The sequence below is a fragment of the Scyliorhinus canicula genome, chromosome 2 (genome assembly GCF_902713615.1).
Source record: "Scyliorhinus canicula chromosome 2, sScyCan1.1, whole genome shotgun sequence".
Taxonomy (NCBI): domain Eukaryota; kingdom Metazoa; phylum Chordata; class Chondrichthyes; order Carcharhiniformes; family Scyliorhinidae; genus Scyliorhinus; species Scyliorhinus canicula.
Window position 1 is genome coordinate 32785340 of NC_052147.1, and position 25073 is coordinate 32810412.

At 44.9% G+C, this 25073-nt stretch overlaps 1 protein-coding gene across 5 annotated transcripts in view; it reads right to left on the reverse strand.

Moving 5' to 3' along the window:
* prkcha (protein kinase C, eta, a) overlaps positions 1-25073 on the reverse strand; it is a 268817-nt gene that overhangs the window by 34039 nt on the left and 209705 nt on the right. For all 5 annotated transcript variants that reach the window (XM_038775500.1, XM_038775526.1, XM_038775519.1 and 2 more), the window contains one exon: positions 13008-13162. In XM_038775500.1, coding sequence (XP_038631428.1) covers positions 13008-13162 — 155 coding nt within the window. The remainder of the gene's footprint in view (positions 1-13007; positions 13163-25073) is intronic.

Below are 25073 nucleotides of genomic sequence, written 5' to 3' on the forward strand. Positions count from 1 at the left end.
TCAAGTTTTGATTTCCAGCTATTGGACCACCTCTAGCAGAGTTAAGTGCTTTCTTTTAGTTTCCCAGCTGACCATTTCAAAGTCACTCAAGTGTGAAGGGAGATCAATGGAAAGCACTTAACTCTGTTTGAATTGGTCCAGGAGTTGTCAATCAAAGCTTGATGTTTATAAACATTGTTGTTAGTTTCACAGCTAACCACTTCAAAGTTACTCAACCGTGAAGGGAGATGAATGGAACAATGTTGACGGCTGGGTCTGTGTGGAAGGTGTCAATCGCAGCCTAGTAAAATCAATTTCAAAGAGGGATGAATGAAATGCTTACAGATCAAAGATCTGAGGGGCTTAAACCCAGCTGACTGGTTTTCTCTTTCCAGGTGTATTCCTGTGCTTGAGCCAGCAGGTATATTTATCAGGTAAGTTTTAAGGCTGTTATTTTTTATCACTGCCTCGGTCTGGACTGTTCTCCAGCATCCAGACAAGGATCTCTCGTCTGGGGATCTGTTTATTTAGGGGCTCTCTATGGGGGGGGGGGGGGGGGTTTCTTTGATTAGGGGGTCCCTGGGGATTTATTTAAGAGGTCTCTGGGGAGGTCTCTTTAATTAAAGGATCGTAATGGTGGGGGTGAGATGGGGGGGGGGGTGGTCTGAGGGAGGGGGGGCTGGGCAAGTCTTGCATTGTGTGGGGAGGAGGGTGGCCCTCAGATGGATTTTGGAGCCAACTCACTTTAAGAGTTACCCCCTTGGCTCACCTTGAGCTTCACCGCATCAGGCCCACGCTTGTCAGGACCTGCACCAATTCTTGCCCTTGTGGTTCCTGGTCCAGAGGACCTGAGAATCATGAGAACCTGCGGAATATGGTGCCTAGCCCGGTAATCGGATGTAAAAGTAGTCTTAATGACCCATTTGCATCCTCCCGCTGGTGGGACGGGGGAAGAGAATCTCGATTCTGGCACTAGCGGGGAGGAGGCATCGGACACGGATCATGGGGGGGCGCTGACCCTGTTCTTTTCCCCGACGCTAGATTATCCGCCGCATCAGGAACTCCGCCAATGGTGGCTGGCAGCAAAGAATCCAGCCCAGTGTCTCCACTGGCTAAGGAGCCGGTCGCCAGAGGGTGCAGATTTAAAGTGACAGGGAACATAACAAGAGGCAATAAGGAAATGAGTAGCTAGGAATTGAAATACACTGTCAGATAGGTTGTTGGAAACCGATTCAGTCGTGGCTTTCAAAAAGGATATGGATAATTACACAAAGGAGAAAAAGTGGATGGATATCGAAAAATAGTGAGGTTGTGGTTACTAACTGGATAGCTGTTGGAAAGAGTTGACACAGACTCAATGGGCCCTTCTGTGTTGGACTGTTCTCTGAATCTATGATAATTATAGATGGGAAATAAATTACAGTGATGCCCACATCCTGAGAATGAATTTTTAAAAAGTCAGTAAATATTACTGAGCCATTTGACTGCGGCAGCTTAACACTGGGGATTCCCACACACAAGCATTCTGGTGTGTTAGCTCGGGCTCAGTGGGTAGCAGTCCCATCTCTGAATCACCTGGTTCAGGATTATTGTTCTACTCAAGGACTTGGGCCTTAAAATCAAGGCTGACACTCTGGTGCTGGACTGCGGGAGCACTGCAGTGTTCAGGGTGTCAGAATTCAAATGAGACATGAAACCAAGGTCTCTGCCCCCCTGTAGGTGGATGTAAAAGATCCCACGACACTATTTTGAAGTAGAGTAAGCGAGCTATCCCGGTGTCCTGACCAATATAAATTTATTCCTCCATCAACATCACAAAGTACAGATTATTTGGTCATCATCACATTGCTGCCTGTGAGAGTTTGCTGAGTGAGTATTGGCTGCCATGTGTCCTCAATTACAACAGTGACTACACTTCAAAAGTACATCGTTGTAGGCAGCATGGTAGCATGGTGGTTAGCATAAATGCTTCACAGCTCCAGGGTCCCAGGTTCGATTCCCGGCTGGATCACTGTCTGTGCGGAGTCTGCACGTCCTCCCCGTGTGTGCGTGGGTTTCCTCCGGGTGCTCCGGTTTCCTCCCACAGTCCAAAGATGTGCGGGTTAGGTGGATTGGCCATGCTAAATTTCCCTTAGTGTCCTAAAAAAATAAGGTTAATGTGGGGGGGGGGGGTGGTGTGGGTTACGGGTATTGGGTGGATACGTTGGCTTGAGTAGGGTGATCATGGCTCGGCACAACATCGAGGGCCGAAGGGCCTGTTCTGTGCTGTACTGTTCTATATCTATTGGCTGTAAAGCGCGGACATTTCCAATGGTTGTGAAAAGCGCTATATAAATGCAAATCTCTTTCTTCCCGAGATTAACTGCCAAGCAATCTGAAGAGGGAATTTTGACCAATATTTTTTACCAATACTCATATATGCTAACTTTTTACTTCCCATCCATTGGCAGACATTCAATCCATGCTACTTTGTAGCCTCTTTCACCATTGCCTTAATTTTTATGAGGAGTCACTTGTGGGGCATCTTTCTGAAAATCCATTTGCGCTGTATCTTTTGCACAACACTATTAATTTCTCAAAAAATGAGGGGAAAACCACAAAATGTATGCCAATTATGCACATGCAGCAATCTGATTATATCTGCAGCTTAGATTATGAGAAGCCCACATCCTTACCGTGTGCACAGTGGAACTGTATGGTACAAAGGCCAATATGTCAGGGTTGTTTTCGAGTTGTTTGCTTTCCTGAGGCTGGGTCTGCTTTTTTAGAGCTATTATTTTAGCTTTGTATACTGCCAGTATCATGTTTGTGAAATCAGTGCATCACTAGTTAATGTGACAATATGTACAATGAAATGGCCTGAGTACCACTTCCTTCAACTCATTTAATTCACACCGGTAAGGATATTTAAAGGACATACACTGGGGGAAATCAATTGAAAACACCATTTCCTCGGAAACTCAAATTCACCACGGACTTGAGCCAAATTAACCTGTGTCCTTCATACAAAGAATAATGCAAAATGTTTGCCTTAAATATAAAATAAATTTTCACAGCAACATATTTACGTTTTTAGGAGCTCCATTCAACCTACGATTCTGCCTCATAGCACCAGGCACCAGGGTTCAATTCCGGCCTTGGGTGACTGCGCGGTGCTTGTACATTTTTCCCTTGTCTGCATGGGTTTCCTCCGGGTGCTCTGGTTTCCTCCCACAGTCCAAAGATGTGCAGGTTAGGTGGAATGGCCATGCTAAATTTTCCCTTAATGTCCAGGGGTGTGCAAGTTAGGTTAGGCTATGGGATGATGGAGATAGGTAGGGGTGGACACTTGTAAATGGGCAGAGTGCTCATTTGAAGGATCGGTGCAGATTCGCTGGGCTGAATGGCCTCCTGCGCTGCAGGGATTATATGATTCTATGACTACTGAATTCTGCAGTCATTTCTGAAGTTCCACTCCACAGTTTGGGAGTCTATGTGAGATGCCTGGTCATTATCTTAAACACTTTTCTGTAACTTTTAGAAAATTACAATGCCTTTGAAGAAAAACAGCCCCAGATAACCAGGAAAGTTGATGTCGGTATTGCATTTAAAGAAGTCTGCATGGTTTTCGGAGTGCAGTTCCTTCATCATGGGAATGGTCATCACCTGATGAAGGAGCTGCGCTCCGAAAGCTAGTGATTCCAAACAAACCTGCTGTGCTTTTAAAGAGTATTTGGGTGTGCCATAATCTACAAGGATATTAACTAAGAATTGATTAGTGTGGCTTGGCTGGGTTGTTTATGGCCAGCAAGGACACAAAGGGCTGAGTGGTCCCTTCTATGATTTCATAAGCAGCTTCATTCTGAGATTTACCTATCAGTTCTGGAATTAGTCAGTTCAATAATGTCCTCGAGGGTAGGAAACCTACCATCCTTACCCTATCTGGCCTACGTGTGACTACAAACCTAACAGCAATGTGATTGACTCTTACATTCCCTTTGAAACAGTCCAGCAAACCAATCGGTTGAATAAAACAGTAAGCAGTACCGGGCATCGACCTAGGCATCGGAAATGACAACGGCACACTCTATCTACTCAACTGTGTAAAGTTCTTCTTACTAATATCTGGGAGCTTGTGCCAAAATTGGGAGAACTGTGACAAGGAACAGTCAAGCACCAGCCTGACATAGTCATATTCACAGAATCAACCTTGCATCAATGTCTCAGTTTCCACCAGTATCTTCCTGGTGCATGTCCTGTCCCACCAGCGATGTTAGCACAGTGATATACAGTCAGCGGGAAGTGGTAGTGTACATGTTCAACATTGATTCCAGAGCCCATCAAGTCTCATGGCATCAAGTCAAACATGGACAATGAAGCCTCTTGGTGATTCATACCCACAACCCTCCCTCAGCTGAAAAATCTGTACTCCTCCACATTGACAGAAGCACTGACAGTAGCAAGGGTGCAGAATGTATTCTCGTTGCGGCGCCGAGGGTGGGGTGGGGTCGACGTCGATGTCCATTACAAAGAATGGTTTGGTAGCATCACCATTGACTGATTGGCCAAGTCTTTGGCAGGTGGCATCTGTCGCAGATGCACCTGTCCAGGACAGTACTGGTAGGAGTGACCACCGCATAGACTTTGTGGAGACAAAGTCACACCTTCATGGCTGCTAAATGGGTTATATTCAGAACAAATCAAGCAGCACTAAGCTGAGAACCCATGAGGTGCTGTGGGCAATCAGTAGCAACTAATTTGCATTCAATCTCAATCTGTAACCTCATGTCTTGGCATATCCTTCACCATTACCATCAAACATGGTTCAATGAGGAGTGCAGCCAGAAGATTCCAGGAGCAGCAACAGGCACATCTAAAAATGAAGCAATGACACAGGGCTACAGGTATGTGAAACAACAGAAGCAGCATGGCACAGAAAGAGCAAAGTGATCCCAGATCCAACAGACCCGATCTGAACTCTGCAGACCTGCCTCATCGAGTCGCAAATACCTGGCACAAAGGAAGGAAGTTGTGGTTGTTCGATATCAATCTTCTCAGGCCCAGGACATCACTGCAGGTCTTTCATAGGATAGTGTCCGAGGCCAACAATTTTCTGCTGCTTTGCCAATAACCTCTCATTAGGTTAGAATTGATAATTGCACACTGTTCAGCACCATGTGCGACTCCTCAGGTACTGAAGCAATCCATGGCTGTATGCAGTAAGACCTAGATAACATTCAGGCTTGGGTTGATGAGTAACATTAGTGCCAGACAAGCGCCTGGCACATTGCAGTTCTCGGACTCAACATTGAGTTCAGAAGCTTTAAATGTGGCCTTTCTACACCATCTTAAATCCCTTTAAAAAAATATCCCATACATGTATTGCCTCAATGCAAACCCCCTCCCACACCAGGCCATCTGTCGTTTGTTCTTAAATTTTCTACTTTTTGTTGCAATCTCTCACAGCTCTAACACATTCTCCCTCCCTTCAGTTCTGCCAAAGAGCCAAAGCACTCAAAACATTAACTCTGCTTTCTCTCCTTACAGATGCTGGCAGACCTGCTGGTTTTCCAGCATGCTCTGTCCTTGTTTCAGATTACAGCAGTATTTTGTTTATTTAAGTGCCAGGCAATGACTATCTCCAACATGGGAGAAGCGAACCATCTCCCTTTGACATTGAGTAACATTACTCAGTGTTGGGTGGGATGGTAGCACAGCGGTTAGCACTGTTGCCCCACGGCGCCAAGGACCCGGGTTCGATCCCGGCCCCAGTTCACTGTCCATGTGGAGTTTGCACATTCTCCCCGTGTCTGCATGGGCCTGCTGCCCCTTAATTGGAAGAAAAAGAATTGGGTACTCTAAATTTTTTTTTTAAATTCCCATTCAAGATCAATACCACCCTGATTTGGAAACTGTAATCAGCGCTCCTGCATTGTTGCAGAGTCAAAATCCTGGAACTCCCTTCCTAAAGCAGTGTGGGTGTATCTATATCACGGACTGCAGCGATTCAAGAAAGCGGCTCACCACAACCTTCTCAAGGGCAATTAGAAATGGGCAACAAATGTTGACCTTGCTATAGTGACCCTCACATGTTGTGAATGAATAAAAAGAAAAGCAGAAAAGCAAAAGCCAGATTAAAAACATTTCCAGATAAGGAAGTTTCTGGGCAAAACCTGCCTGCTGTTGGCATGGTTCAAACTTATTGAGATTCCATTGTTGCTCATTTGAGACTGCTTTTGCTCCTTTAATAAACCAAGCAGCATTCACCATTTTACACAGAAAACCACTGCAAATGAAATAGAGTGCCTTCCAGAAGTGTTAAGATACAAATTTAATACAGCAAATTTAAAAGCTCCATATTTAAAATGCCAGTTTAATCTTGATGCAGGATTCTGGTGTCAGACACTACCATCGAGGGTTAAGAGCAGGAAGGATGGGGACTGTGGGACGGAATCACGCCACCACTGACAGAGTGTGGCATGCTGCCAAGCTGAAGCGCAACATTTCCAACCTTAATGTTACAGGAGTGGCTTAGATCAAATGGTTATGGGGTTTGTGATTCCTGGCCGCACTCCAGTGTCAGCAGAATTCTAAAATGCGAATGTTCTGTATATTGCAGTTGAGTTTAAACAAGTAAGTTTGGAACTGTCTTTTAAGAATTCTTTGGCGGAGTAAAACTTTTAGCTAACATATTGGCAGCATTATTTTCTCCAAGTAATCCAACAGCTTGGGTTTCAACCAATTCTCTTTACTAAATTAGCTTATTTTTGACACAATTAAATACCAAATGTAGCTTATTTGAAATGGATTTTGCATTCTAATGATATAATAAAACAGATTTAATTTCCTGATTCACGTTTTCAAACTGGGTAGGTTACGGTCGGCACGGTGACACAGTGGTTAACACTGCTGCGTCACAGCGCCAGGGACCCAGATTCAATTCCGATCCCAGGTGACTGCCTGTGTGGAGTTTGCACCTTCTCCCTGTGTCTGCGCGGGTTTCTTCTGAGTGCTCCAGTTTCCTCCCACAATCCAAAGATGCGCAGGTTAGCTGGATTGGCCATGATAAATTGCCCTAGTGTCCAAAGATTAGGTTAGGTGGAGTTATAGGGTTGCGGATGGGGATTAGGCCTGGGTAGTGTGATTCTCTGATTCAATGAATAGCAGGAAAAGACAATCAAACTTGTCCCCTGAATGTGAGGCAGAATGATAACCTTGTGATTTTCACATTTTCTGTTGTTGAAGTATTATTTCATTTGTTTGCATCATGAATGTTTTCTCTACCAAGAAAATAAATAAAGCTGCTGTCATAATATACACACAGGTATATGATGGTGCACAGACAGGCAGTGATTGACACACAGGATGACCAATGAACACACAGAACACAGCAGCCAATCGCCAGACAGGATACGACCACTATAAAGCCAGAGGGCACTAGATTTCCCGCTCTCTTGGGATCCAGCCTCTGAGACAGTCAGAGCCCATAAGCAACATCTAGAACAAACGCCACGTGGTAGTAAGATAGTCTGGTCAGGTTAGCCTCAGGTCTCCAGTCAAGTCAGCATAGTGTCAACACACAGTTAAAGTATGTATGATAGTTAAGAGTTCAATAAAATCGAGTTGCATTTCTTCAAGTGTTGGAAGCCTGTCTCTCTCACTGCTGCAGTAAACGCAGTCCTCGCAGACCCAGCTTACCCAACACATCAGCTGCCATATCAGGAAAATGAATGCAGATGAAATCCCCTTCAACCAAGTCTGTTTACCAAGCACAGACAAAACCTGAGACAGGACTTGAAGATGACCTGTTGAATTATTAAGAAGCTTGATATAGCTGAGTTTCAGTCTTTTCAAAGCACTCCACGTGCCTCGAATCAATCATAATATAACTGTACTTGCAAACCCATGCCCTTTGGACTTCAGTTCCCCAATCATTACCATAATTTAAAATGTTCACTTCAGAAAGCAGCCTCTACAAATTGTACCAAGTTCAAAATGTGGACATGAAAAGGTAACTGGTGTGGAATGAACAGAGAACGGGATTAAATTACCCAGACTGTGGAGTATTGCTCAGTTTCCCTTTGACGTGGAGGCTGGCGACGGTGCACAGAGAAAAATATTGCAGAACCTTTTCCAAAGAAGCAAAATGAACAGGGTAAAGTCAGGTTTGTCCATGATCTTGGTACACCTATTCGAGAATGTATTATTATTCCATACTTTCGAATGGTCTTAACATGAGGAATTCTGAAATACATAACTCTGTGGCATAAGGAAGGTGAAAAACATTAGAAATGCTACATAGAGACGATGGGCAGGAATCTCCGGACTGCCACGGCGGGAAGGGTCAGAAAATTCTGCCTAATGTGAATGTAAAGAAAGATGAAAAGAACTTGCATTTATTTAGAACCTTTCACAACCACATAAATATTCCAAAACACTCCACAGCCAATTTTGTCATTTGAAATGAAATGAAAATGAAAATCGCTTATTGTCACAAGTAGGCTTCAATGAAGTTACTGTGAAAAGCCCCTAGTCGCCACATTCCGGCGCCTGTTCGGGGAGGCTGTTACGGGAATTGAACCGTGCTGCTGGCCTGCCTTGGTCTGCTTTGAAAGCCAGCGATGTAGCCCAGTGTGCTAAACAGCCCCATTTTGAAGTGTAGTCACGTTTGTAATATAGGGAACCACAGCAGCCAATTTGTAGACAAACAGCAACATGATAATGACCAGGTAATCAGCTTTAATGATGGTGGTTGAGGGTTAACTGTTGGCCTGGACACAAGGAGGGCCTCCCTGCTCTTCGAATCTAAGGTGACAGGCTGGGTTTGTTACATTTCCTCCTTAAAGTTAAAGTAAAGTCGCCATAGTCCCACATGACCATAGGCTGCTTTCCCCTTTGAGGGGGAGAACTGCCTGGTGGTGGTTTAATCCAAGGATCACCACACCTCAGGCGAGGGGTGAGATTGAGAAGACGGGGCCTTCATGAATAATCTCAGCCGTTAATTGAATTGAACCCACGCTCCAGGCCTCGCTCTGCACCACAAACTGGCTGTCCAGTCAACTGAGCTAAACCTGCTCCATTTGAAAGATGCAACCACTAATCAAGAACGCCTCAACATCGAATCACATTGTTGTTTTGTTTCACTTGTTCTCATAATCATTATCAACTGGCCCAACATTCCGATTAAAGGGAAACATGCCACTTTGTTCATCCAGTTCAATGATCCTTAATAATGGCTCCTATATTCAAATGGAAAGAGAGCGTGTAATTTAGCTGATTCAGATCAATCCTTCAATTGATTCTGATGTAGACGGATTTATTCATTGAATCCATTCATTGTTCTATTCTAATGGCTGAGTGACCTTCCTGCCAACGGTCACGTTTGTACTGCTTCTTTTTTTAAGTTGGCAGCTACCAGGTCTTACGCATCATAGATTGACCCAATTCACCTCTCAGTTGACCTTGTAGAGACTCCAAGCTGCTTCCACTGCTCTGGCCTGATCAAGCCCGGATCACACAGGCTTAACTGTACACAGTGACTTGCAGATCACACTCTTAAATAAAAATAAGATTATTGCTACACAGGAACTGACCAAGGATAGGCTCAAAATTCAGATTCTGAATATATATATATATATATATATATATATATATAAGTATCTTATATAATATAAAAGTATCAAATCTCATACTTCTGAAGATGCATTCAGCAGTTCAAATGAAAGCAGTAAAATGCCCTAGTATTTGCTTTAATACTTTGCTTTCGGAATAACGGGTCTGATTGTAAGTTGGATTAACACCATACACTCATTACACTCATTTACCAAGTGATTTTGCTACATATAGCAGTTGAAGCTTGCTACGAAAGACAGCACCTGAACAAATTTAGAAAATATATTTCAAAGCTTGTCAAGGGTCAGGTATTCAAAGGCTTCAATTGCCAAAAGAAAAGCAACCTGTTAATACACTACTTGGTTTGAACCAGTAATCAACCCAACACTGACAAAAAAATTCCAACCCCACTCTGAGTATACAAACTCCTCAAGAATGTAGATTGTGATTGTATTAACTACATTCCACTTTACAGTCCAGTCCATCAACAGTGAATAAGAGCTCAAATAGGATTGAATCTGACACCTTTCTTCACCACAGTCACTTCCCCCGTCTCTTTCATGCTCTCATTGACGGCCTGCGTCAGATATCCGATACTCGATGAGCAGGCCAACTTCTCCATGGGCTGGATTTTACGCACCCGCGTGGACCCACCACTCACCCCTGAGCTGTCCCCCATAATACAGTAGGTGGGTGACAAAGATGTACAGGTTAGGTGGATTGGACATACTAAAATTGCCCCTTAGTGTCCAGGGATGTAAAGGTTATTAAAAATAAACTGTGTAGGGCAGCACAGTGGCACAGTGGATAGCATTGCTGCCTACGGCGCTGAGGACCCGGGTTCGAATCCCGGCTCTGGGTCACTGTCTGGGTGGAGTTTGCACATTCTCCCTGTGTCTGCGTGGGTTTCACCCCCACAACCCAAAAGATGTGCAGGGTAGGAGGATTGGCCATGCTAAATTGCCCCTTAATTGGAAAAAATAAGTGGGTAATCTAAATTCAATAGAAAAAAAAGATAAACTGAGCTTGTTATCAAGCCAACTGACCTGAATAATATGGCTGGCATGGGCAGTATGATTCAGGAAGGATTAGGGGTACGTTCTTCAGGGGATAGAACATAGAACAGTACAGGCCCTTCGGCCCTCAATGTTGTGCCGAGCCATGATCACCCTACTCAAACCCACGTATCCACCCTATACCCGTAACCCAACAACCTCCCCCTTAACCCTACTTTTATTAGGACACTACGGGCAATTTAGCATGGCCAATCCACCTAACCCGCACATCTTTGGACTGTGGGAGGAAACCGGAGCACCCGGAGGAAACCCACGCACACAGGGGGAGGACGTGCAGACTCCACACAGACAGTGACCCAGCCGGGAATCGAACCTGGGACCCTGGAGCTGTGAAGCATTTATGCTAACCACCATGCTACCCTGCTGCCCCGGATGCCCTGTGAACATCAGTGGCATCCACTTCAAGATGATGCTTTCCCCCTTGTTCCTGCCCACCTGGCCTCTAATCAACTCTCCAACCATTAGGCTTCCTGATCCTTCCCCATCCAATACTCAGGAGTTGCCTGGGTTCAGAGCCATCACTGTCCTCATCCACAGGCCTCCTCGCAGTCCCAGAAGCACGTGGTGCTGCGAGGACTACTAGACTGGCTGACAGCTCTTGTGGATTGGCCATCCTCCCACTGAGGGGCGGTAGTCACACATTTTTAAAATATATAAATTTAGAGTCCCCATTCATTTTTTTCCCCAATTAAGATGCAATTTATGGTGGCCAGTCCACCTATTCTGCACATCTCTATGTTGTGGGGACGAAACCCACGCAAACACGGGGAGAATGTGCAAAGTCCACACGGACAGTGACCTAGAGCCAAGATCAAACCTGGGACCTCTGTGCCGTGAGACAGCAGTGCTAACCTCTGGGTAGTCACACATTCACCTCATTCATGCCACCTGCATCGTGTTATTGCCATGGAGCGGCCTTGTTTAATGTGTATCAGCTGGCACCTGACATCCCTGAAGCCTCATGACTCATGGTTCATGGCCTTTCACAGGAGTTGTATGGATTTGGCAACTTTTTGAAAGACAAGTAGGTGGATTGGACATACTAAAATTGCACCTCAGTCTCCACGGATGTAAAAGTTAGGTGGGGTACATGAATAGCACGGGGAACTAGGCCCACCGATCTGCGGGCGGGCCTGTGCTGTGGGGTCACTCTTTCCCTCCATGCCGGCCTGTGTAAGGCTCCACGATAGCCGGCGTGGAGAAGAAACCCCCTGCGCATGCGGCGGAACACACTGGCGCTCCTGCGCATGCGCCAACTCATGGCGGCATACGGAGACCCTTCGGCGCCGGTTGGCGCGGCGTTAACCACTCCAGCGCCGGCCTGGCCCCCGGAAGTGCGGAGGATTCACGCCACTCTTTGGCGCTGGTACGGCCCACCATGCCGATTGCGGGAGAATCCCTCTCCATATTTCTATAATGGCTAATCCTTCATGCTATCAAGTTACTTTCACAAAAGGGGCTAATTTACAGTGTACAGATGTCCTCTGATGCAGAGTGAGGCCAACAGCGCGGGTTCAATTCCCGTACTGGCTGAGGTTATTCATGAAGGTCCCACCTTCTCAACCTCAACGCGTCCACAACATGTGCTAGGCTCAGCCTGATACAATTTAAGGTTTGGGGCGCTAACAAAGATAGTGGGGGTGGAGGTCAAGCTGGACCCAATGGTGGCGGATTTTGGGATATCGGAAGGATATCGGAAGGATACTTCTGGAGCGGAAAGGGGCCGACATTATGGCCTTCGCCTCTCTAATTGCCCGGCGAAGGATCCTGTTAAATTGGAGGTCGGGTATGTCGCCGGGGGTGGAGGCAATGCTGGTGGACTTGTACGACTTTCTCCAGTTGGAGAAGATTAAGTTTGAGTTGAGAGGGTCAGTGGACGGCTTCAAAATGTGGTGGGGGTCGTTCATGATGCTGTTTGAGGAATTGTTCGTCGAGCAGGCAGGAGCGGTGTGCGGGGAGGGGGGAGAGGAAGGGATAAAAGGGGAAAAACTGTACAAACTGTGGATTGTGATTTTGTGGAGTGTGTATTATATGTTGCTGTATTTACACATGTTTGGAATTAAGTACACTTAAAACAATGCCCATTGAACTGCCACTCAGTTCAAGGGCAATTAGGGATGGACAATAAATGCTGGCCCAACCAGCATTGTGCACATCCCAGGAATGAATATGAAAAGAAAGGCCTGTTTCACAACAGAAAGCAGGACATGGTTTGGGTTGCTAAAAAACAACAATGCAAAAAGGATGAGCCATTTTCTCCACGGTGCATTTCCATGTGATTCCCTATCGAAACCATAAGATCATTCATGAATCTTATAATGACGCTGCTTGGTTACATAAAGACACAGACTTTATCCTTACCTATATATAACTTTCTTACTGTGTAGAAAGATCAGCGCCGACGTAATTTCTGCAGCATAGAACTGTGCACGCACCTCGTCGAATTTTCGTACTTGTTGAATTTGGAACATTAAGTCTCCCCCGTTGACATACTCCATCACAAAAAACATCCGATCCTGCAAGAAGTAACGCACAAAGGTCAATATGTTATCACTAAACCTACAAACCAGCGAACAGAAGTCGAAGACCACACTTATATATGGGGAGTTCGCGAGGATAACAAAGGCAATTCAACAAAGGATTGATTTCAGTTTTACAAGACAGCTTCTCACCCACAAGCAAACAATGTATCAATCTTCACAGCCAATGACACACCATCCAAAGATAAACCTTTAGATTTATCACCCAAATTACTGAGTCCAATTCTCTGCTAGGATCTGTTGCTCACTAATGTGGAGGCAGCAGGCCTGTTTCAGAACATGGTTAAAGCCATGGTCACCTTGGACAAAGGATTTCTGACATTCTTAGCATTCATGTCAAGAGGACTAGAATACAAGACCAGAGATGTATTTCTGAGGCTGTATAAGGCTCTGGTCAGACCCCATTTTAAGTTTTGTGAGCAGTTTTGGGTCCCGTATCTAAGGATGGGTGTGCTGGCCTTGGAAAGGGTCCAGAGAAGGTTCACAAAAATGATCCCTGGAATGAACAGGTTGTCGTATGAGGAACGGTTGAGGTCTCTGTGTCTGTACTTGTTGGATTTTTGAAGGATGAGGGGGATCTTATTGAAACTTACAGGATACTGCGAGGATTGGATAGAGTGGACGTGGAGAGGATGTTTCACTCGTAGGAAAAACTAGAAGCAGAGGACACCTTCTCAGACTCAAGGGACGTTCCTGAAAAACAGAGATGAGGAGGAATTTCTTCAGCCAGAGGATGGTGAATTTGTGGAACTCTTTGCCGCAGAAGGCTGTGGAGGCCAAATCACTGAGTGCCTTTAAGACAGAGATAGATAGGTTCTTGATTAATAAGGGGATCAGGGATTATGGGAAAAAGGCAGGAGAATGGGGATGTGAAAAATATCAGCCATGATTGAATGGCGGAGCAGACTCGATTGGCCGAGTGCTTAATTCTGCTCCTCTGTCTTGTGGTCTTATGAATCAATGCTGAGAATATTTGGTGCAACACCATTAATACTGAAATCCCAAATACACAGAAGGAACATGACAAAAAAACTAGCTTCAATATATATTTCTGTTTGTGGAAATATAAGATATAAAATAACTAATCATCCAGTAATCTATATCAATAAAAATGTGGATCTCCACTTTTCAACTCCAAGAAATTAAACCATGACGGTATTTACATAGTAAGAAGTCTTACAACACCAGGTTAAAGTCCAACAGGTTTGTTTCAAACACGAGCTTTCGGAGCACGGCTCCTTCTTCAGGTGAAGGTTCACCTGAAGAAGGAGCCGTGCTCCGAAAGCTCGTGTTTGAAACAAACCTGTTGGACTTTAACCTGGTGTTGTAAGACTTCTTACTGTGCTCACCCCAGTCCAACGCCGGCATCTCCACATCATGGTATTTACATATGCTACTTTATTTAAAAACAGCATTGTAATTGCACTCTCAGGAATCTGGGAATCTCAGCTTTTTGCCAGATGTACATTAATGACCTCCATGAAGGCATGTGGATGAGGTGATGTTATGAGGTACAGTAGGTTGTGCAGACATTTATTACAAAGGGACATGGACCAATCAAGTGAGTGCGCAAAGCAATGACAAATGGTGCTCAAAGTGAGAATGTTTGGGGGTCTTCCATTTTCAACTGAAGAAAGACAAATCTGAGCGACTAGGATCTGTGGAAGAACTGAAGAATGAAGCTGCCCATGCAGCCAAATCATGAAAAGCTAGATCACAGCTACAATCAGAAAGGGCAAATGACCTTATTCTCAAAGAGGCTGGAATTCAAACATGAGGAAGTGATTGTACAGGGCCTCGGTCAGGCCCCACATGAAGCACCGCATTGTTTTTCGCCATCAGGCCCAGGAAAAATATGTTGTAGTTGAACTGGATGCTACTCCTGGAGTACTTAATCTGTTTAAGCAATTCACTGCAAGAATTAATATGCTTTGCCGGTTAAAAATGCGTAAGACTGAGTTTGACATGTTGGTTGCCAATTGTCTTGATTAATTGCATAAGGTGGACACTCCCTCTTGTTCATACAGTTGCCATGCCGCCAGAAGGAAAATTAATGTTCACTCTGTCTTTTTATATAGATTTTATAGAATTTACAGTGCAGAAGGAGGCCATTCGGCCCATCGAGTCTGCACCGGCTCCTGGAAAGAGAACCCTACCCAAGGTTAACCCTCCACCCTATCCCCATAACCCAGTGACCCCACCCAACACTAAGGGCAATTTTGGACACTAAGGGCAATTTATCATGTCCAACCCACCTAACTTGCACATCTTTGGACTGTGGGAGGAAACCGGAGCACCCGGATGAAACCCACGCACACGCGGGGAGGATGTGCAGACTCAGCACAGACAGTGACCCAAGCCGGGATCGAACCTGGGACCCTGGAGCTGTGAAGCGATTGTGCTATCCACAATGCTACCGTGCTGCCCATTACTTTTACAATGCCTTTTACAATGCTTAAACAGGCCTGTGCTACCTAATGAAGTCAACTTTTAAAACAGTACGTGCAAATGAAATTCAGCATTCTGAGACTCAACCTCATCCTAGCCCAAGTATGAATATTTTCCACAGTTTCAACCGACTGAGCGGGATTCTCTCAGCCCAGGGCCGGGCCGGAGAATCCCCCGTGACTGGCGCGAATCGCACCACGCCGCTCCGATGCCGAGACGCGATTCTCCTCAGAGCGGAGAACCAGAGCCATTGGCACCGGCATGGTCGGCGCTGTGCTGGCTTCCTATAGGGGCCAGAATTGCTGATCCTGAGGCCGTTCGCAACGGCGTTTCCGACGGTGTCAACACAGCCTCAGGATCAGAAAATCTCGCCCACTGTGTCTCATTTTATTTTCAATCTATCTGACCTAAATTTAGAGCTATTAAATTCTTCTTGTACTCATTCTTCCTACCCAAGTTGCTCTCGCAGCTGTTTACATTGTTCAGATTAAGGGACCAACACCCCTCTACTCCAACCGCCTCATTTCAGAAGATTTTCTTTCCCCCCATTAATACGCTTCCTGACTCCTGTCACTGACGTTTGCCAGCTAGAGAGAAGGGGAGGCAAGTTTGTCGGTTCCATTTCAAATCACTCTCCAGGTTCACAACAGAAGTTGATGTGGGAAGGAGGTTTACTGTATTACCACATAATCCAGCATCACTTTCAGTGACTGGAGCTCTCCAAAAGTCAGTGCAATAGTCGATCTCACCTTTGTTCGATACTATGAAACTTACCTGTGTATGTGGGTAGGCTGGGGATGGATCACAGCGGAGGCCAATCCCATTCATTAAATTGAATGTGGAGAATAATCCAAACCTTCCTTACTGGACACTGGAACAAATGTATTTCCAGCAGGAGTTCTGGATGGCTTTCAGGATTCCTAATTCTAGACAATGACCCCTTCCTCGTAAAATGGTGCTGAATTCAAAAGGATCATGTGTGCTCAACATGGACTGGAGACTGTGTCTGAGATTTTTCGAGTCCAGACAACTTAGAGATTCATTTATTAATTTTCTGAATCATGCGGCAGTCTTATTTATGTCTCAAATGTTTGCATACCTACTGTAAAATGTTTGAGTTTTCCGCTATGTGAAACAACACAATTGGCCAAAGTGAAATATTTTATGATAGTTGACTTCAAGGGGCTCTCGACTCCCAGTTGTGACACCTAGGTGCGGAATCTTTAGTTTTCGGCAGGTGTATCGTGCGCTGCCTGATAAACCGTTGAGACACCCACCCTGACACCAAGGAGAAAGGCCCATCCTACCCTCTGCCCATCAGGCAGTCAAGAGGACAGCAGCAGGGCTTCCTCCCAACTGGGACTCTGGGATCTTATGTCCCACCCCCCACTAGAATTGCTGGCCAATCAGAGGGTGGCGGCACCAACCTAACCGAATCCCAAGATCATGGAGCGATGCAGGAAAAAGGTGAAGGCTTTGGGGGGGGGGGGGGGGGGGGGGGGGGATGCTCATGGAGAATGGGTGACATGTGGATTGGCAGCGAGGCAAGGGGGTGGCTGTCAGGGATTAACCCGTCCTGATATCCATGCCCTCGATCATAGATTAGTTTAGATTAAGGGACCAACACCCCTCCACTCCAACGGCTTGCAGCCTACACAGTTCAACCAGTCATGCAAGTACCATGTCGGAGAGCTGAGAAAATTGCGGCAGGGGCAGGAAAAGGCCTTTAAGTGGTCAATAATTGGCCGCTTCAGGGTCTCAAATGGAGGTGGGCGGACCATGGATCTTTCCACCTGGAATATACTTACACCAGATGGCATTGGATATCAGTCTAATTTTCAGGCCCTCCCGCTTCTTTCCTTGCCTGGTGCTGGGGCAGAAGAGTCTGCCCCCATTTTTATTATTGAACAACATTTGCCTTCAACTCTTCCTTGGCCATGGAGTTCATACTTCATCTTTCAGGCAGCAGGCCAGGATTGCTGAAGCCGCTGTAAGATCCCAACCATTTCCGGGCCTGAGATCAGGTGGGTCACCAGCAAGGTCAGCTGTGGCAGGACCACATTGAATACTGTCAGGGTTGTAAGATGTAGCACTCCATCTGGTGGACCTGTATAGAACTGGAACCACATGTCTATTGAAGTCTCAGCTGTTTGAAAGCATACCATCTCGGTAATTCCATCCTTTAGCTTACAGGTTCAGCTCAATTGCTTTTGAACTGAAAATCCTGTAATTGTTTGAAATAGCTATTCTGGTGACGAGGGTGACACGGATAAAGCCATATTCTCCATCCCAAGATGTCCTGAGAAGACGCAGTAAGCCTTCTCATTCAACTCCTTCACTCGATATGATGATGGTGCTCCCATGTTGGGTTTGGGTAGACAATTCTAGAATATTGAGCCAGCAACGATGAATGAATATTTAAATTATACATTTTCATCTTCAATTACAAGCATCTCAATCAGGAAAATAGAGAATTTTTTGGGAAACAGTTGTATCTCTAGTAAAACGATGATGAATTGCCCAGAATTGTACATTGTGTAGAAATATCCTGGAAATGCATCTGGCTCGGCCTAATCAACAATAACTTTCATCCTTCAATAAAGGTGTTAGAACGGTTTAAAAGATTGACTGAGAGGATTCTGTCAATATCATGGCACAACCAGTCTCAGCTCATAGGGTCACAGAGTAGTCATAGACGTTTACAGCATGAAAACAGGCCCTTGGCCCAACTTGTCCATGCCGTCCAGTTTTTACTAGTCCCAATTGCCCCTATTTGGCCCATAACCCTCTGTACCAGGCTTTCCCATATAACTGTCTAAATGCTTTTTAAAAGACAAAATTGTACCCGCTTCTACTACTGCCTCTGGCAGCTCGTTCCACTCACCACCCTCTGTGTGAAAACGTTGCCCCTCTGGACCCTTTTGTATCTCTCCCCCTTCACCTTAAACCTATGCCTAGTTTTAGACTCCCCTACCTTTGGGAAAAGATGTTCACTATCGACCTTATCTATGCCCCTCATTATTTCCTAAACCTCTAGAAGATCACCCCTAAGCCTCCGAAGCACCAGGGAAAAAATTACCAGTCTATTCAGCCTCTCCTTTTAACTCAAACCATCCAGTCCCGGCTCATTTTGGGACTGTATTAATTAGCAATAGCTCCACAACCTAATCAGAAACTTGAAACTTCGGCAAGGATGAAGAATTAGCTATTTTTTAAAATTTGCTCACAGAATGTGGGTGTTGCTGGCAAAGGCCAGTCTTTATTGGCCATCTCTAATTGCCCTGGAGGAGGCGGTAGTGAGCTACCTTCTTGAATTGCTGCAGTTTGGATCCCGTCGATACATCCATGATGCTGTTAGGCAGGGACTTCCAGGATATTGATCTCACGATGACGTCGGAACAGCAATGCATTTGCAAGTCAGTGTGGAGTGCAATTTGGAAGGAGACTTGAGGGTGGTTTATTTAATTTTTTTTATCCCATCCTTAAAGTTACAAAGCCAATGAGCAGAGTAGTCAGGGCAAACTCTTAATCCATCTCGTTGCTTGCTCCAAAAAACAATTCAATTTGAAGCCAATTCATGGTCTCCACAAGAGAGATATACAAGATCCAAGCCGACAAGAAAAGGCATTAGCACTTCATCTGGGACTTGATCTGATGTTTTATCTTAGCTAAGACATGTAGATGGTGGTCTTACCTTATCTTTCTAAATGGTAGGGTTATGAATTTAGTGTTGTTGCTGCAGTACAGGATGTGGCTAGTTCACAACACAGTCTCAGTGTGGAGGGAGCGAACACTTACGGTGGTGGTGAGGGTGCTGATCAAGCATGAGGTGCACTCACATTTACTCAGGATTATGGAGTTGTTTTAGGGACCAGGAGGAAGCTTTGGACGGTCAGAAACCACTCATTCATTCTGCTGATAGAACATTTACCAGCCATTTAAGTAATTCAACAAGGATAATTGTTCGGAAATCAAGATGAATTGGAAGGTCAAGCACTGACATCAGAAAGGAGGTGTAACCAGAGTATTACTGCAGTTATACCAGGACACTGTTTAACGCTGATAATTTCACATTCCCTACAGACTACAACCTGACCATCAGCTCCACTGACTGCACTAAATAATGCAAAGCACACACACACAGATACTGGTCTTGGCTAACGGCCAGGCGAGCTTGATCTCAGATCAACAAGTAATGTCAGCGCCTTACTACTGGCAAACAGCCCAACAGACTGGGGGCAGAAAAACACAAAAGGACACAGTTCCTCTTTATCTACACAGGGAGACTAACTGATACAGAACGAGCAGGGCACTGAAAAATTATACTAAGAGTTGCAGCCAGTTCTAATAAGATGTGCAGCGGATGGGAAAGAATAGAGCCTGCCTGTCTAATCTGCTTACACTCTTAATTGTGTGTCCTTTCCCCTTTGAAAAGATGCAGCTTCCCATAACCCTGCAATGGAAATGATATAAATGTAACTGTCACTGGATGGTTAATCATCATTCGGAACAATACAAGGATCTGAATTATTAACAGAAACCATTGTTCATTTGGTGCACATCATCCAGCTCTACTGCCATATGAGAGCTAACTAGATTTAAAATGAAATGGAAATCATTTGATACGATTAAAATTGAACTTTACTTTGAAAGACAAACCAAGGTGCTTCAATGTGACCAGTACTCTTGACTATAATTGAATCAGACATTAGTTTCAGATCAGTTTTAGTGTGCTTCGCTGCACAAGCAATTCACTTGCCCTTTTTGTCACTGTAATACTTCACAGCGCCCTATATTTCTGTGGCGATACGTTGGTGAGTCATGCACAACTATGGCGTGATTGCCAATTCTTCCTTCTCCTCTCCTAAAATAAACTTGAGCCAATAGCGGCAATGACAAGTCATATTTGCACAAGATAGAGCTTATATTGATAGAGTGCATTGTGTGACCTCAGGATGTTGGAGGGCACATTACAGCCAATCAAACACATTTTGACGTGTACCCACTGTTGTAGTTTTCTCTGATAAAGGAGCAGCTTTATTAGAAGAATTCACCTGAACCAACATTGTAAATGTGGTTAAGGCAGCAGTGAATTTGCATTCGGCAAGACTGCCTGCTAAACACCTGAAAAAACTAATCGCTGCTATCAGCACAATGCAATTTTATGAAGGATTTCTCCAACCAAGTTCCTATTTGCATATGCAAAGGGACTAATGCCTGTCCCACACATAGAGGATGCCTACGGAGGGGCATTTCTGGCACTGAATGAGTGCATTCATGCCACCCGCCATATTTGCACCTCAGTTGCCCATTTTAAACCTGTAAATGAGGCTCATTACTTGCCAATGTCAAGGCCAATGCAGTTGGAAATAATTGCAAGAGTTAAACTTTGAAGTGGATGACAAATATTGGGCACATATATTGACAAGAATTGGAATGATGCGCATTTTGTCAGGAATTTGAGTTTGCATGTTGACTGCGAAGTCTGTTGAAGTAAACTATTTACTAAGCAGCTTATTACCATTTTCAACACATTCAAGCAAGTGCAATTACAGAAATGTATCGGTTTGAATAAATTAGTGCCTGGAATACCGACACCTGATGATTATTGTCTATACTTGTTTCACCTGTTTGAATCTATCTAATTTTCTGTAAGGAGTTGTTAAGTCAAAAGATTTCCATTTCCAACTACATTTTAGGTGCTACATTCACAAAGTTGAAGGTTGGAGCTGGGACTTAAAGCTCAGCAACTATCAGAACTTAGGTACAAGTCTACCTGGAGTTTTGTGTATTTGTTCCTTGGAACAGAGACGGCTGAGAGGCTGATATGATTGCTGTATACAAGATTGTGAGGGATAGAGAAAGAGTAGACAGGAGAAACTTGTTTCCCTTGGCAGAGAGCTCAAAAATCAGGGGTCATTGATTCAAGATAAGTGGCAGCAGGATTAGAGGGGACATGAGGAAAAAACATTTTTTTTTTACACACAGAGGGTGGTGGATTTCTGGGTACCGCTGTCTGAGTTGGTGGTGAAAGCAGAGACCCTAAACCCTTTTAAAAAGTACCTGGATCTGCACATTAGGAGCTGTTAAGCTGCAGGGCTGTGGGCCGGGTGCAGGAAGGTGGTATTAGAAAGGGAACCTGGGTGTGTTTGGGTCGGTGTGGACAAGATGGGCTGAATGGTCACCTTCTGTGCTGTAGCATTTCAATGGTTCTATTTCAATCAGCAATGGGATTAAATTATGAGCTGTCAGTTATATTTGAATAGAAAGCCAAACACCCCACAACTAACCAATCACATCAAGGACCCCGTGGAGCAAAATAAAGATTCCAGAATTATTCCTGACAGGAGCAAACAAAATATAAAACAATGATTTCTAGTCAATACTTTTCCAGTATGGAAAAAACACCCCTTTAAAAACCTGACTGTTACAAAATCAATGCTTTTGCCAAGGTTATTTGTGGCATTGTACTACAACGTTATATCGACAAGCCCCAGTGAAGAGGGCTTAAACGCACAACCATCTGACTCTGAGGCAACAATGCTGTCAACTCAGCCACAGTTTTACTTTAGTTAGCTTTAGTGATTCAATGTGTTGTAAGATCAGTTATTGAAAACCATTTTCTATATTAAAATGTTCTAGCTGCATGCAGTTCCCACATTTAAAATGTCACCATTTATAATGAAAACTGTTTAATTACACTTGTCATGGTGCATAATAATTATTATTACCACAATAATAATAATTATTATTATCTTTATTATTATCACAAGTAGGCTTACATTAACAGTGCAATGAAGTTACTGTGAAAAGCCCCTGGTCGCCCCACTCCGGCGCCTGTTCGGGTACACGGAGGGTGAAATTAGAATGTCCAATTGACCGAACAAGCATGCCTTTCGGGACTCGTGGGAGGAAATTGGAGCACCTGGAGGAAACCCACACAGACACTGGGAGAATGTGCAGAGTCCGCACAGGCAGTGACCCAAGCCGGGAATCGAACCCGGGACCCTGGCGATGTGAAGCAACAGTGCTAACCACTGTGCTACTCTGCCGCCCAATTAAGCCCTCCCACCAATCGCTCCGTGGCATTTCAATTTTGCGTCACTCAGCTGCTCCTTTCGCATCCTCAGCAATGCAGCAGACTGCTTTGCAGCCAATTAATTTCTTTTGAGGTGCACTCACTGTTGTAATGTCACGAAATAATGCAGATTATTTGTGTACAGCAGGAGGCCACAAACAGCAATGAGAATACTGATAAGATCACCTGTTTTGTTGATGTGGGTTAAAGTACAAAAAACACCCTGAGCTCCAAAGGCCTCTATTTCACCTCTCAAATCGACTCACCCGTTGCTACTTAAATAATGTAAAAGTATAATTAAAAATGGCAAAATACATGTTTAAAATGGGGGCATTTAAATTTATCATATTTCTATATATGTTTCTTATTGAAAATCTTGGGCAGGATTCTGGGGACTAAGTCCCCATGCCGGCGAGAAAACAGGCGCCAACCACTCCGGCGTCAACAGCCCTCGAAAGTGCGGAATTCTCCTCATTCTCAGGGGCTAGGTGGATGGTGGAGGAGTTGGCGTCGCTCCAGCCGGCAGCGAAGTGCCAGCGCAAGTTCACGCATGCACGGAACTGCCGGTGTGATCTCGCGTATGCACAGACAGGCTGGCGTATTTTCGCCCATGCGTGGGGGGTTCTCTTCTCTGCGCTGTCCCCCGGGCAATATGGCGGAGCCCGACAGGGGCCTGGCACGGAAGAAAGAAGTCCCCTCACGGAACAAGCCGCCCGCAGATTGGTAGGCCCCGATTGCGGGCCAGGCCACCGTGAGCCCCCCCCCCCCCGGGTCGGATCCTCCCGACCCCCCCCACCCCACCCCCCGAGGACCGCCCCCGCACACTCACCTGCCAGGTCCCGCCGTGCGTGAGGTAATGCCACCCACACAGTGATGTAAGCGAGCACAACATGCAACCAGTGGCAGTTTTTAAAAAATTCTTAAAAATATATTTAGAGTACCCAATGTTTTTTTTTTCAATTAAGGGGCAATTTAGCATGGCCAATTCACCTACTCTGCATATCTTTGTGTTGTGGGCTGAGACCCACGCAGACACGGGAAGAATGTGCAAACTCTGCACGGACAGTGACCCGAGGCCGGGATCGAACCCAGGTCCTCGGCGCTGTGAGGCAGCATTGCTAACCACTGCACAGCCCTAACCCAGGGTCAGTTGAGTGTTGGACTGAGCTGTGTGTATCAGCAAGCATGGAGAACGCTCCCAGCTAGTTCCTTATATTCATAAACTTTTCTAAGAGTCAATAAGGAATGATAGTTAATCTATGTACGACTATGATGTGGAGATGCCGGCGTTGGACTGGGGTGGTAACAGTAAGAAGTTTTACAACACCACATTAAAGTCCAACAGGTTTGTTTCGAATCATTGCTTTCGGAGCGCAGCTCCTTCCTCAGTCATATGTACGACTATGAAGACTTCTTCAGACCTACCAAACTGTAACCAACACCCTACAACACATTGTGACTACCCCAAGAGGTCTACGAATGAATTCTAGTCAACGTGTATTCATCCCCACCGTTCTGCTTTTAAGACTGAAGAACGTCATTGCACAGCCGGAACCATTTACTCTAGTAAAACCTCCAAAAGCACCAGAGGTGAAAACAGGCATTAAACACAAATAGAAGGGCCAGCGAAAATGACCAGAAGCATGTTTGCAGAGGGCGGCTTTGAGGGAGCAGAGAAATTTTGCAAGGGAGAGGAAACAGTACAGACATGGAAAAAATAATCAAATCAAAACAAGGAACAGGAGAGGCTCAGTCAGTCAGGCAATGCTGATGTACCCTTCATCCCATCTACATGTCTATTCTCCATTTCACTCGATACATTTACCCAATAACAATCTATTGATCTCCGTCTTGAAAACAGATTAGAAAATGAAAAGTGATAGAAATAAATTGAATTGCAGCTAGAGTACATGGAGCTTTAAGATATATCTGAGGCAGGGACCCTGGTTTATGGTGATTCAATTAATCAAATTCTGATTTTCGGAAATGATATTCCAGGATTTTACAGGTGTTTCTGGGATTACATTCGAACCACACACCTACCCACTCATTGCTGCTATTTTTGAGAATCCTATTTCTAAATCCATCCCCCTTTCAAAGTAAACAGAGAAACAGTAATTTTCCCTTAATCAGAGGCACTGGCTTACAGTAACTAGATCATTGAAATTCTATCTTTATTACAATGGGTTCTATGAGGCTGGTATTGGACAACCAAACGCTGCTGGCACATTTCTTCAATCTCTTTCTGTTTATCTCTCTCTTTCCGTTAAGCCCCTTCTCTCTTTCTATTAACACTCTCTCTCACACACACACACACTCTCTATTTCCCCTCTCTCTCTATCCTTCTCACTCTTTCAGCAC